General features: G+C 46.1%; 1 protein-coding gene across 1 annotated transcript in view; it reads right to left on the bottom strand.

Annotated features, from left to right (window-relative positions):
* The window catches only part of FBXO41 (F-box protein 41), a 33,488-nt gene extending 19,424 nt beyond the window's left edge, over window positions 1-14,064 (bottom strand). Inside the window, exons 1-2 of the mRNA XM_025169430.1 lie at window positions 13,325-14,064; window positions 4,970-5,180 (exon numbers count right to left, since the gene is read on the bottom strand). Of these exons, the coding sequence (XP_025025198.1) occupies window positions 4,970-5,180; window positions 13,325-14,064 (951 nt within the window). The remainder of the gene's footprint in view (window positions 1-4,969; window positions 5,181-13,324) is intronic.
* Window positions 14,065-15,480: the final 1,416 nt, after the last annotated feature.

The following is a 15,480-nucleotide window of genomic DNA, read 5'->3' as shown; positions in this document are numbered from 1 at the left end:
CCTTCTCTTGTTATGACCGAACCATTTCAACCTACCTGCTTTTGTATTTAATTCAAAGTGACAGAGAAAACGGAGTGAGCGATTGCAAGTTATTAACCGTTGCAACTGGGACACACAGGTACGTTTCTGTTCCCTGGTAAGATGACTAAAGATGGAGAAATGTGAAAGTGATCCCTTCACTTCTGCATTCAGCCCACAGTCTTCTGGCCTCCATTCATTCTTCACTCCCTCTTATCTTGTTTTACTACAGACACTTAAGTACCTCATTCCCACTGCATTCAACTTACTTTGCTATTTCTCCTGACACATCCAGCTCTCTGAACAATATGGACATTCTTTTATACGCAGCTATTTTTCACTTCTTTCAGAAAACTTTCGTGCATCTCAACTGCCTGCATGCTATCCTCTCCCTTTCTGCTAACATTTCCATAGCTTAACATTTCTTCATCTTGTTTCTCATCTCTAGTAAAGCTCTCAGAAATGAATCTCCAATAAAGGTATAGAAAATGGCTTCGGATAGCACCGCAGACTTCATCCAAGGGGAGTCAAGATTCTGATAAACCTGAGCGACTATTGGGAAAATGTTGGGCAAAAAAGTGTTACAGAAACCCGGTGACAGATTCTCCCCATTCATCACTCCTTAACAGGAAATGAGTAACCTTCAACAGGGCTGTGGGGTGACAACTTGCTATTGCCTTGGGGGTGGAGAAGTACAAGCACTTCACTGCCTTGACCACCATGGTGGGAGTTAAATGTGCTTCTGCTCTCATGTCCAGTCTGCCTGTGCTCCAGGTGTGTTTCTGCTGCTTCATCATCTCCCATAGCTCCTCAGTAAATCAAGGAGCACTTCAGAATCTGCTGACCGAGTGAGGCTATTCAACAGTAATGCTCCGGTCACCTCTTTCTTCCAATATTCAACCAGGCAGCTGACAGAACTGCCTCCAGATGGCTGATTGGAACATCTCTGGATTCATACAATACCTGGAGTAGGTCCTTCTAATTGGTCCTCTCGCCCTACAGAGATCCTGGGTGGTGATAATCTCGTTCCAACTTGGAGGTGACCTGACCATGGCAAAGGACTCCACAAGGTGTCCAATACCCCAGATGTGAGAGTGCTGTATTTCAGGAGGAACCATTTTGTAGTGAAAAGCCCTCTTGTTCCAACGTGGATGCTGAAGGGAATGAACTACACAATATAACCCTAGTCTAGACTCTGTAATGTATAACTCGGTAACTATGTGTCACTATGCAACTTGTTGTATAACTTAACAGTCTCCAAGGATACAGGTTAAAGATTGTCAATCCACTTTATCATAGCCGAGGCTGAAAAGAACAACGTTCAATATAGTTTTGCATGATTGTTTAAGAATAAAGAAGAATCTTATTACACTTTCACAGATCAAAACATAGTTTGAGGGAATATAAATTTTAAGGATGACTACTTTAGAACAAGAACAGATGTTTACTGCGTAGTATAAATATAAGTTGAACACTCCCCTTGGTGCACCCTCTTAAGCAGAACGCCTTGACATCTGTCAAAAGGCTGCAATAAGCTTTTCTTCATTCACCCTGTTGTCCTCTAGTTTTCTTTTAACTTCCACACAGATCACCCAGCAGCTGTTCTGAAACACAGATGAGGTCCACTGTGTGTCCACCTATGTGGAGTAGGCCCTCAATGACTTGGAAGAGGCCATGAAATCCTGAACCCCCAGAGATGGAGGTTGAAGCCCCAGCGCCAAAACCTGGGGAACTCCAGCAACATCCCAAGGACAAGATCCGGGGGGGGGAGCAAGAGTGATGGCACACAAGCAGGATCTTCATCCTACCCCTACAGTCCAATCTAACATGAACATGTCACACACCATACTTACTTGGCAGGGGAGATACCTTGATCATATCACACACCATCAGCTCTAGAACAGGCCTAGGTCACAGGTACATCATCACCTTGCTCACCCCCATTCTGGGGATGATCAATGTTTTATTGCAAATCAATTATTGCTGGTCAAGGCCACCAGAAATCCAGCTTCCTGAACCTAGGGTTGAAACAGTGTGGCTAGAAGAGCAGACCAGCACCAAGGTACCCGTTTTGCTTCTCCTCTAATGGCCTGCCCATGAGTCTCACCTTCCTTTACACCACGAAATTTGCTCACTTTCTCTTTCATCTCCCACCATCAGGCCTAAAGAGACAACCTCTGGCATCAAACTGTCATTGAGAAGTTTCCCACAAAGCTACCAGTGTCATCCCTACCATGCTACCAGCTGTCCTCACAAACACTTCTTGACAAGACAAGGCAAGTCTCTTGAAGTCCTAAATCACCCCATGTTCACCCCAATTCATCTGAAGGAAATAAAAATACCAACTCATTCACATATCCCTACCACCAATCATCCACATACCTCCCTGCTGATAATCCCCCTGGAACTACCCCCATTACCAGACCCCTTTCCTCCCATTCAGTGGCATTCTCACCCTTCACCCCATCTCTAACATTGGGGATAAATCTCTGCAAACGCTGTAGTTATAACAGAAGACCTATGTAATTGCATTGTCTAGACCAGCGTTTTTCAAGGTTGGCAACTTTCAGATGCGTGGACTTCAACTCCCAGAATTCCCCAGCTACACACTGGCTGGGGAATTCTGGGAGTTGAAGTCCACGCATCTGAAAGTTGCCAACCTTGAAAACACTGGTCTAGAATGTTGATTCTTTCTCTAAGCAGGACACTTATTCTGACTTCCACCATATACTGCTCTTATTGCATTCAGGAACCAACTTTCAGGTGTGTTAAAACATCCCATAATTCAGGCCTATTCACTTTATTATATGAGTGACCTGCTGAAGAGCAAACGTCTGGTCTGCACACCTCCTGAATGATATAAAGCCTCACTGCACTTCCCAAACTTCGCTCACGGTCATCTCTTGAACTCTTACAATCAGAGTTCTTCCAAACCTTCTGGCATGTACTCTTCACAAGCTGATCCCCCTGAACTTTTACACTGACACTTACGTTTCTCCTTGCCTTCTTCCTAGGGCTGAGAGAGGGACTGGCCCAAAGTCACCCAGTTGGTATTGCCTAAGGCAGGACTAGAACTCACGGTCTCCTGGCTTCCAATCCAACACCTTTAAGCAATCCACCAAACCCATATTAATCTCTAAAATACTCCTTTCAATATTTCTTCAACTCAGTTTCCTTGGAAATCATTTAATCATTTTTCATTGGCAATTCTGCTCACTCTGCTTGAGGCTCCTTGTTTAGCCCCTGTGTCTGCTAGCATCTGCCCCCTGCCTCCCGGCTAAAACTGCACAGCTATTTATCTCTTGATTTTATCCACACCTTTGGAGCCCGCTCTGCTTCTAAAGACTTGAGACATTCTGCAACACCAGTGAGAAATACATCTGGCAAGAGTAAAGATCAAATACTACCAGAACCCACAAAGCTGGTCAGATTCAAGGCTGCCCAGGCCCACCTCTTGTGTTAAAACTTATTGGAACAATAGTTTTTTACAGCCTGACAAGAAGGCATGGGGGGGGGGCAGGGTCTGCTGGATCTCGGGGGATAAGGCATTCCCAAATATTTGGGACTGCCATCAAGAAGGTGTCTCTTGACTGCAAGTATCTGTTGAGTGAATGTAAGAAAAAAAAAATCTCTAATTAGAACCTACGTTCTGTGCCTTGTCTCTGCTAATTGGTGATAGCTTATTGATAATTTAGGAATCAGGTTAAGTCCGTATTTGTCAACCTTGGCCACTTTAAGACATGTGGACTTCAACACCCAGAATTCTCCAGCCAGCCATTCCTTTCCCCATCCCTATGCATACTCCAGAGTCCATCGGAGTTGGGCAGCCGATAAATTCAAATAAATAAACAAATAAAATGGCTGTCCCCATCCGTATATTGGAACCAGAGCTGAATTTCAGCCATCCTCTTTGCCCATCCTTTTTAAACTAGGTAATGTTTAGGCATCTTTTGGCAGGCATAAGCAGTGGCTGGCCCAGGCCCTGCTAAGTGGATTGCGTGCGCCAGGGTATCCTTTCCGAGAGCAGAATGTGCAGAATTCACTGCAGCATGTAAGGCCAGGTAACCAAGGTTGAAGCCTCTGTGTCAGGACTAACGTGAAGCTGCATCTAGACTTCTGTGCCCATTTAAGACTCGGAAAATAGACCGTCCCTTCTATGCCACAAAGCAGTGACGGGGCAGCGCCCGTTTGCAGGGCTGTGGCAAAGGGGAGGGAGAGCTTCACCCATTGCCCACTTCCTCCTTGCCCCATACGCCTCCCGCCATGGCAGCTTTGCTGGATTGGAGCATTCAGGTGGGAAGGAAAGGGGTTGCTGGGGAAGACATTGCAGAAGCAAGAGGCAGATGGGAGAAGGTTAAGGATTCCCTTCACCAGGGCAAAAAAGGTCAAATCCTTCTCTCTCTCTCTCTCTCTGTCTCTCACCTGGACCCAACACTCTTCATCTTTCACATCAGTGAAAGCGCTAAAGAGGGCATTTTGCAAAGTGAGCCCCAACATGAGTTAATTCAGTAATGGGGTGAGGTTATGACATGTGAACCAAGTCAGTGGTTCTCTTTTCCTTCTCCTTCCCCACCTCATGTCTTTCTCCATGTTCCCTACATACTGCAGAACTCACAGACACGCCATGTCTTGGGGGTGGGTGGAAGAATGAAAAACAGCTCCGCCATTGGGTTCAACCACGCAAACCTGGTGATTTTGTTTGGAATATTTACAAGCATAATGCTCTTGAACATGGAGTTTCTACTGACCCACATTTGCCCCATTTGCATTGCCGCATCCCGTTTAGACCTTATGTACAGACTTCCTGCAGGCTTTCAATGCTGGAGGTGGCCCCTGAATGAGCAGAGGGTTGAAGACGAGGCCAGCAGAAGCGAGGTCTCGCCCTGGCCACCATCCCCATCGCTTCAGGAAGACCCACCTCACCCTTTAGGAGATTGGCTTCATTAGCTACTGCTCGGCTAGTGCTTTTGGATCCAGGCATACTACATCTCCCCAAACTACAATTGGGAGTTGTTCCGCAACTGCTGCTGATGATCTGAAGCTGCTTCTCGGCTCGGTCTGCCCGGTCCAGGAGTTCCTCGATGAACTGCTGCAGACGTACTTTGGCGTTGGCTTCGCGGACGGCCGTCTCCTTCAAGAACTGGTCTATTTGGATGACCTCCCTGTGGGCGAGAATTGGCCAAATGAAAGGCCCGTTTGCACTCCCGTGTTAGGAGGATAAACAAACAAGTGTATGCAGGGATAACTCGGCGGCCTTGCAAGACTTCGGATTACCTGCGTCAGCCTTCCACAAACCCACGCCCGAATACCTGAGTATTACATCTTTTTTTTTTTTTTAAATCAACCTTGATTTTTTTAAAATGTAAAAATGTCTCCACGGTTCTTCTCAATCCACGTTCAGAAACTGCAAAATGGAAAACATACAACGCCAAAGGGAATTCAACGAAAATAAAGGAACACCACAATGTTATAAAATCCGGAGGAAGGGCGAGGAAAAAACATTAAACCGCTAGCGAACGGCAGGATAACTCCGCGGATGTTAATTAAAAGCTTAGGTGAATAAATGGGTGGCAGCGAGAGGCCTAATTGGTAACAATAAACACAGTAGAAGTTGCAACCCAGGGAGATGGTTTATGGCAGGGAAACAGCTCAAGGTGCCGCATCAGTGGAGATGAAGCAAAAGCTCTCAGCACCTGCTGGCTTCGAGAGATGGAGCTGAAGGGGGACCCCTCTCCAAAGGGAAAAGAAAAAAAGGGGTGTGCGATTGTGAGCCCCAACAGGAACTGAAACCAGGCCAGTCAGAACTGCTAACAGTGCCCATAAAATTGTAAGCCAGAACTTTGTTATAGGAAAGTCACCTGCAAAATCAAGAATTTTGGATCCCACCGGGCTTATCAGCTTGTCCTCCACCATCCCTCTACGTCGTCAAAACAGACAGGGCAATGGGTGCGGTGCACAGCTAGGTCCCTAAAGCGCATGAGGCTTCCCATGGCAGTCTTCCTTCAGAGGACAAAGTGCCAGCACCCACATCCTTTGCTACCTTTCAAACTACGAGGAACAGGAAGGAGCATGGTGTCAAGTGTGGGACGGTCGCAAAGCAGAACTCACTTCTTGCCAGAAAGAGACTGTAAGGGGAGGATGGGCCCCAGCCACAAATGCTGTACCCTGGTTCTAATTTTGATAACCTGACTCAGTGCCCATTTTCTGAGCAAAACAGGGATGCTTTGAGTAATAGGCTCACACAGCTCCCCAAATCCTAGCCCTTCCAGGGCAAGCTCTCTGCCCAGGCACACAGCCCAACAAAGTACGCAGAAAGGAACAACCATCCGAACCACACGCCTGTGGAAAAAAGCAGAAAAACAGAAGTAAAATGATGTCCCACAAGACAGGCATATCCTTACATACAGGACGTTTAGCACGCATCCCCCAAAAGCCAGTCTGCTCCAAAAGCCAGATATCCATTCAAAAGAAAAAAAGAAAGAACTAGATAATATCCTCTAGGATATTCATTCCTGTCACTCTAACCTTCAAATTTTTCCTCCCATCCCATCCCATCCCATCCCATCCCATCCCATCCCATCCCTTCCCTTCCCTTCCCTTCCCTTCCCTTCCCTTCCCTTCCCTTCCCTTCCCTTCCCTTCCCTTCCCTTCCCTTCCCTTCCCTTCCCTTCCCTTCCCTCCCTTCCTTCCTTCGCAGCATTTACACACAGGGCAAAAGGGGTTCTTTTTATCGATGACTGGACACACCACAACGTAGATGAAAAACTGTACACAATGCTTCATTGTGGCACGCATATTCCCTAACAATAGGCTCAAATAGCCATCTGGGCATATTGTTACGCCACTCAATGTTTTTATTTTTATTTATTAAGCCAATTTATATAGCTGCCCATCTCATCACATTTACTCTGGGCAGGGTACAATGAAGCTAAAAACAGTCAATAAACACATTAAAAATGTAAAAATCAAAATAGAAGAGAGAATAAAGGATGTTAAAAATAAGGCAGCCACCACACTAATTCCTCACAAATTGCTGGGTGTGGCCAAATGACTAGCTGGGATGCTGACATGAATGCCGGGGGGTGAGTCTGTGCCAGGAGGTTCATCTCTGTCAGCACGGTGTGTGGGGGGGAATTGAGTACATCCTTTCCTGTGTCTCCAAGACTGGAACATTTTGTGTCTTTGTTACCTGGATGTTTTTAGGGGAGCGGAGTGTGAGATGGGCTTAGCCTCAGGAAGAGCAGGGGAGGGAGCGTATCTGCTTTGCTGCAGCTGCCCTCACCAGCGCTGCTTTTCCCACATGCAGAGGGCACTTTCAACCTCACTCCTCTCTTCCTCACAGCATGGAATGAGGACCAGGCGCCTCAGAGGACTGCAGTCAGATCAAGGCTAAGGAAGAAATTGTACTGTGGTGTGGCGATAGGCATCACCAAGGGCCCAGCTGGAGATGCTTCCCTAGTAAAAGATGGCCTGGTTCCATATCATTAGCTTCAGCCCTTCTGAACCTTCATCCTGTGAGGTTGGAGTACGTGCCCCCTCCTCAGTGTCTTCCTGGCCACCCTACTTCAGAGGGCCCACTAAAAGGTAGCTGGAAAGTTCAGTCCTTGGCATTTCCAGTTGGCTAGACCCCAGAAAAAACAATCTTTGGAGAGCTATTCAGAGTAGCAAGTTTTAGGCTAGATGTGCCAATAACACGATGCAATGTGAAGAATGGAGAACATCATACGATGACAGCCTCCTGGGTGCAGTGAGTGGGCCTGGAAGGCTCCATCTATTCGAAAGTCTATGTTCGTGTCCAGGAGCTCTCCCTGGTGCTGAAATGCTCAACCACGAGCCACTGTCTATCTCTGTCTATCTCAGGAATCCATTGCCCTAGGTTAAGGCTTGGACGTGCTGTGGAAATCTAGTCTCCCTGTGTATGCTTATGTATATGTGAGAGAAGGACCAAGTGGGAAGCAAATGCAGAAGTAATTCCAAACTTTCTAAGATCTGCTGTGGCAACAACATCACATTTAGGTGCCAAAGAGAGCCTTAGGATCACATTCTAATTTTGACTGGGCTCATATTTGCTTAGTTGTAATTTGTTGAATAGGCCATAACTTCACATTCAACCATAATCCATGGGTTATAAGCCAGAAAGCAAATTAGGCACATTATGTATGATGTATGAACCCAGCACAGTTTGCACATTAGAAAGAATAAATTTATACGAAATGGACTTCCTATGAACCATGAAGATTATTCCTTGTTAAAATTTAACTCTGTCTAAAATGCAGTACGTAATAATGTTCTCACACATCAACAGTTTCTTCCTTCTCTCTCTGCATGTGCAAACTGAGGTTGGCAGTTCAAGACAGGGAGATCAAGCTTTGGTTAGTAAAAAAAAATAAATGAATTCTTTGTTGTACTTTCAGATATCCATCACTTTAACTGGCACTGACCAGACTAGGAAATAACAACGATGCTGATGAAATCTCAGCTAACAGAACATTTAATGTGGTTGGAATTTATATATCACAGAGATGGATGATCTCAACTAGGTGGGAATATTCCAGAAACATTTACATACCTAAAAAATCCATCCTCCTATTCAGTGATTTATTTGAGGGTAGGGATGGTGCACACACCTTCACCAGAAACAAGAACTAACATATTTGGGTCGCACGCTTACTGTGCTTCTGACGTCACTCAGAACTGGCTTGATCACGTTATCCCGCTGCTAATACTGCTTGGAAGTTATTATGTCATTTTTGGCTAGGATTACTACAGGGAAAACAGTATTGCAAAAAGGAGGGGATGGTGACAATGAAGATAGCCACCCCCGCCCCTTTTTCTCTGAACATTTTCAAAGATGAATATGGTACAGCCCTAATCACAGTATCTCACTGCACTTAAAAGAAAGCTGGTGGATCTGCTGCATGAACTTAATTGGAAATGAAGCAAAGATCCCATCTCTTTGCAAATGCCCATGTTAAATAAAGATCAGCGAAGTGGGAGTTACTACAGGGAGCAGCTTCTAAGAAGAAATCTGCTCTCAAGAATAGCTTCAGTATGCAGCTTTCCTCCTGGAGGCCTGCTCCAACCGCTGAACCATCAAGGCAACAAGGAAAGGGAGAAATCCACTTTTGCAAGCAAGGAAAATGTGGATATCGACAAATTAGCTTTTTTCCTGGATGAGAAAACCATGCATGTACCGTTCTGTTAGAAGAGCTGCCAATGTTTGCACCAAAATCTTCAGGGAGCAAACAGCAATTGGACAGCCCGATTTTTCATTGTATCTCTGCTCAGGAACTTTTGTTTTCCCGTGGGAACAAATTGCAGAGTTTAGTCAATGATACCCACTATGTGCAATAAATAATTGCTGCTATTATTGTTGTTGTTGCTGCTGTTGTTATTATTATTCCAGAACGGCCTTTCAGTTCTTAAAATTCTGTGCTTCCCAGTTGGTCACAGACAATGACCCAGCTCTACGACATATCGGCTAGAAATCTGTCAGTTTTCAAGAAAGAACACGATGCAGAGTTAAGCGTATGCAGAGCCCAGGGTTGGAAGGGCCCCAAAGATCCTTGGTTTCATGCTATTGTTTTTGCAAAAGGGATTCAAAATACACTTAGGAAGTTTACCAAGAGTTAAAATAACGCCCCTAGCACAAAAGCCCAGTGCTAGGGACGGTTTTATTTTGATATTGTTCGTTGTTCAGAGTCACTTGTGGAGATGGGTGGCTATAGAGATTGAATATCTATGTCTAAGTCTAAGTCTATACCCAGTGTTTCTCAACCTCAGCAACTTTAAGATGTGTGGACTTCAACTCCCAGAATTCCCCCAGCCAGCATGCTGGCTGGGGGAATTCTGGGAGTTGAAGTCCACACATCTTAAAGTTGCTGAGGTTGAGAAACACTGGGTATATCTCCATGAAGAGTAAGAGAGTTTTGAGCAGTCCCATCTGAGAAACAGGAAAAGTGGGCATTCCGACACAGACTACAGAGCCAAGACCCTCTTGAAGTGACTTCCCTAGTGGGAAATCCCACGGAGTCCAGAAATCCCACTTTTCTTCTTAGGAAAATTAGAACTATCCCCCAAGCCAACTCTCTTTCTTAGTACAAAGGGAGATGTTGCCAAGTCAGAATTCACCAACCATCTATTATTCTCCACACAGCCACACACATCTGGGCAAATTCTGGGCTGGTGGGATTGGGGAACAAGCCAAGCTGGCCATCCAGAGATTCTCCAAACACTTTTGAAGATGATCTTCACAATGATGGGGATGTTGGCCCATTACCAAGGGCTACTGCTAATGCCCTGAAAAATCCAATGAACCTCATGGCTAGGGAAGCCCCAAAGCTCTGAAATCTGGAAAGAAAAAGCAGGATATGGTTGCAATATTATATCCAAAGGATCTCATTTTGGAGCCAGCAGGTACCTTGAGTTGGACCCAAAGGGGGACCTGAGAACCATGTCTGTCTAATAGAAGGACTCAACCCTCCAGCCTTGTTCCCACCACATGTGTGATCAGAGCTGTTAAAGACTGAGCAACCACATTGCCACCATGCAACAAGTCTGGTGGGTTCCAGCTTTGCTCTTTGTGGCTCAGTGTTTTCTGCCAACTTAGCCTCTTGGGTTAGTTAATGATTCCTTCCATGGTGCAATCCCAGAAAATTTAATAAACAGAAGGGATGTTGAGGGAACTCTGCCATTATCTGCCTGGCTTTCTGGCTTCTCCATCCTTACTCTCAAAAATGACCCCAAGGAGAGATGGAGCGATGCAGAGAAGAGAAGGCAATATATGGGCAGCCTCTCTTGGGGTCCTCTTCTTTGGATGTTCAGAGCTGTGCTGCACTGAGTAACATTTGTGTTTCTTATCTGTGCATCACTGCAGAGTGATCCTGTTTGGCCTCATCAGGGTCAAAGCCCTGGGCTCTGTTTGCTGTGAATGACTGGGGAACTTGCTAGACAACCTAGATCACTGTTTCTCAACCTTGGCAACTTTAAGACGTCTGGACTTCAACTCCCAGAATTCCCCAGCCACACCCTATTTTAGCCTAGCCTGGTGTCTTGGGCAAATTCTGCTACTACACAGGAGATGCTGTGGTCTTCAAGCCCTGATTGTGGGCACCTCGATGGCATCTGCTGGGGAGAACTAAGCCCTCTGTTTTCTTTGTGCCCTCCCAATCCTCAAAGGACCAGATAAGTCTCCTCAAATATTGGGGGGGGGGGCCTCATCCTTGAATTTTTCAGTTGGCTTCAGATCTACTGGTGGGAAGCCCGTAAATGAAGGGTGAAATCAGAGAAGGGAAAAGATTAAAATTGGAAGCCCAGAGTTTGAGAAAAAGAGTAACAGAACTGAGATGGTCTAATTAGAGTGGCAGGGAAGTGAATCTCACATGCTTATTTCAAGGAACCAAACAGCTGCTTCTAAGTAGCCTTAATCTTGATGGCAAAGCCCACAATCCTTTGTTCCCAGTGTAGGTTAAGATATGAAAGGATGACTCATTTTTTTCATACAGCTGTGCTTATTTGTTTTTCTTTCTAAATTTCCAGACTCTGCCTTCTGGCACAGAACAGCCTTATAATATTGTCGATGTTTCTTTACCAGCGAAAATTATTACTCTTTCCCTCTATGGTTCCTCAACCACGGGAACTTTAAGATGTGTGGACTTCAACTCCCAGAATTCCCCAGCCAGCTATGCTGGCTGGGGAATTCTGGGAGTTGAAGTCCACACATCTTAAAGGGACTAAGGTTGAGAAACACTGCTCTATTGCTACAGCCAACTATCTTCTTGCTATGTATAGAAGAATTTCACACTCGTCCTCTTGAAGTCCACCTAAAATTAAAGCAAACTATTTAATGCAGATATTTAGGTGGGACTGATAGCTGGCCTTGCTGTAGGGATAAAGGTAGGAGTCTCCTTTGAGTTCAGCTTGATGCCCGGTGACCCAATCCAGGTGGCTTTTCTAGACAACAATATGGAAGTAGCTTGCATTCCCTTCTTCCATGATTTAGTTTATCTTATAGCTCTGGAATTTCCTCATGGTCTCCTGTCCAAATACTAACCGGGTCTGAGCCCACTTCACTTTTACCGCATCTGCCAAGATCAGCTAAGAGCTGCCATCTAACTGGTTTTGGACTACCAGGAGTACAAAGAAAAGGAGATCTTTCTTTAGGTGACCAAGTGGAGAGACTTCCACAAAAAGGGTTAATGAATCCAACACGAATAGTTAATTTCAAGCATTTAGGACTCTTCCCACCATTGTTTGGCTGATAAACCAGAACTAAAGATGCTTGGATGTGACCAATGGTGATATGGCCAAGTTGGGAAATGGGAGTAGGAGTTTACATCTTGCCTTTCCAACGATGCGAACAAGAGTGCGGATGTCAAGTTGTTTAAACCCACCGGTAACACAGATGTAAGAAGGACCGAAAGGTGAGAACACGGAAAAAGGGGAGGAAGCAAACAGGGCATATTCCCACGTGGTCTGAATCACCAGCGGTTCAATGTTCTGTTTGTTACATCATAAGCATGACGACTTTTTAATGTCTGCTCTCTGTGAACCATTAGATTTACTTGGCAGCCAAGCATGAGGCTTCTCAAAAGATTCTCAGATCTAAACTCAGCTCCTTCCCCTACATTCCTTGAAGCAAGGAAATCACAGACCCAAACAAGGAACAAACCCCAAGTGTGGGGGGAAAAAATGGGAGAGAAGCTTTGGGGAACTTTAAGTGGGGCATTGAGACTTCTGTTAATCCAAAACCTAGATATTTCAAACTTTCTGTACATTCCTCTGGAAAGGCACCCAAATCACTTGGAGCATTTCCTTTCAGCAGTGGTTCTGTTGGAAATATCACTGAAAATGACACTGTAACAGCTGAAGGAGCATTTACAGGCTCAGGGCTTTGAGGATTAAAGCCTTAGGGACAAAACTGACACCTTTCAAGGGGAAGACTTCTTAGTAGGCATCCTGAGCAATGCGATGTGTGCTTGGCCCTACCACTAACTGCATTCTGAGAGATAATGCAATTTTTAATAGTTTTATTTAGTCTTTCCCAATCTGTTGCCCTTCCAGAAGACTTGTGGAATTCTGGGAGTTGTAGTTCTTGGACCTGTGGCCCCAGCAAAACTGGAGGATACTAAGATGTGTATTGCAGAACTAGCCTCTGAGTTTGCATTTTTATAGCTTGTACCCTTATAGGTTGGGACTTCTCAAATAATGCAACGGACTGCAAAATAATGGGACACACTGTTCACCACACAGCCCTGATCTGGAGTGTCAATCCATGGACTCCAAGAACTCAGAAATTAGGACTTACTGTTGCTTCCGGGTTAACTCCTGCTCCTTCAGGACAAGATCTTGCTTGAGGGACGCCAACATCTCCACGCTGACGTCCACCTGGCGAGAAAGCTCTACCGCTCGGTCCTCAAGTTCTTGTTTCTCACGGCTGAGCTTGAGGCTCTCTTGCTTGGCCTTCTCCAGCTCTGAGGTCTTCCGGTCTAATTCCACCTGGAGCCGGCCAACTTGGGAGGCGATCTTCTGTTCCACTTCTTCGGTGAATTTCTCCAGGCGCTTGTCTACTTCCAGCTTCTCAAAAGCCCGAATCTTCAAGCGGGTCAACCCTTCCTCATAAGCTGCATCCACAGCAGCTACTGTGGCAGCTGCAGCAGCTGCGGGAGGTGTGGTGGATGAAGTCATGGTCTTGCGGGTAAAGATCTCAGCCAGAGGGATCTCGATCTCGTGGAGGTAGCGAGATGACACGGGAGAAGATGAGGACTCCAGTTCTTCGGCAGCTAGGAGGTCACAGGTGATGTGCTGCTCTTTGCCCTGGAAGGACGTGCTTTCAAAAATATCCCGACGGGTGGCTGGGGTCAAGAGGGTGGCATCTGTTGCCAATGGAAAGATGGTGGCATCGCAGATACTGTTTGTCTTAGAGAGGACATAGAGAGTTTCGTAAGTGTGGTTATACTCCAAATGGGCCCTTAGTGAAGATAGGCTCCGGAAGCGCTTGTGTTCCCCGCAACGCGGACAGCGGTAAGGCAGGTCCAGAGAGGCCATCCTTCAACCCAAGCCACACCACCTGTCATGCAGCCCTCCTCCACAGGAAACCAGCTGCCGAGACCCTGTCATGGTGTAGATATATTGGCAAACCAAGAAGCAGGACTGGTGTAGCAGGGAGGACAGAAGTGCAGTGGGAAAGAAGACCAGTTCCACAAGGTCATTGCTGGCTAGGGTGTAGTAGAGGAAGGCGTGGAGGTGACAGACCCTGGCAGCCAAGGCAGAGAGACAACAGGAGGCTTGGTTGGCATCAGGCACAGCTGGTAGCCCTGCAAAAAAGAAGTGGGTCAGCATTTCCTTGGATTGGTGCTCTTTCCTCCCCTCCTCCTGAGATACCCCTTCCCCATCAGTAGTCTTCTGACTTCCTTGCCAGTGGGAGATTTAGGGAAGATGCTGAGAAGCAGCACAAAATAGCTCATTCCTTTAAACTGTCATGAAGTTACAAGAAACCAAAGAAGTAAGAAGAAAGCCCAGGAGGACAATCTCAGGCCAGTCTTCTCATAATGCACACTGAACTCAAGGAGATGGATCAACATTGACTTGAAAGTAGAGAAACCTGACTTCAAGGGCAAATAGAAGAGAATCTTTGTAGCTCAGGGCTGAACTGTGGAGTCCTTGGTGCTCTCTGAACTTGGTTGTTTGCTTGCAGGTATTTCATCACCCAACAAGGTAACGTCATCAGCACTGATGATGTTACCCAGTCAGGAATGAAACATCTGCAAGCAAACAACCAAGCTCAGAGAGCACCAAGGACTCCACAGTTCAAGGGCAAAGCTCAAGGGAAGGAGGCAGATGGAAATCAGCTATGCCTTTTCTCCAAAGACTTCACAGAGCTGACCTGAAGCTCACTGTAACGGGACACAGTGAATGCTCAGCTAAGCATCAATCATTCCTCTGCTGCTTGGTTTTTGAAATTCCCGCAGAGAACAGCTGGCTAGTTCCTGAGTAGACTTTTGGCCTAGCTGTCTATCTGTCCAGTCATACATTATTCTACCCTTGCAAGGAAGCCCTTGCCAATATCCCATTCCACGGATTGCTTGTCATGCAGAACCTTGTTCTGCTTTTCAAGTCAAGGCTGGAACCTCACCCCTGGAATGAATGGGACCAGCTCTTCAGTCAGAGAGAAGGTAGATGCTGTCTTGATTCTGCCCACCTCTGTACCCTGAGGTTTTCTTCCTTCCCTTGGGGGCTCTGAGAAAAGGGGGCAGATTCCATGGGATATCTGGCCAAACTAAGAGATTTGGCAGTCCTAATGAGCCTTGGTGCCAGCCCAGCTGAGCCTTCCCCAACTTGACACCCGCTGGGTGAGTTGGACTTCAATCTTCACAACCTGCGCTGGTTAAGGATGTGACAACCTACCTGGACCAGACCACACCAGTTTTAGAAAACATGCCTGGATCATACCAGGTTGGGAAA

This window comes from Python bivittatus, unplaced genomic scaffold (genome assembly GCF_059951505.1).
Source record: "Python bivittatus isolate LINGU-HERP-01145 unplaced genomic scaffold, Pbiv_v1 ctg000070_np1212, whole genome shotgun sequence".
In the NCBI taxonomy this organism is placed as follows: domain Eukaryota; kingdom Metazoa; phylum Chordata; class Lepidosauria; order Squamata; family Pythonidae; genus Python; species Python bivittatus.
Note: the sequence above shows the minus strand (reverse complement) of the source record. Positions and strands in the feature narration are given on the sequence as shown.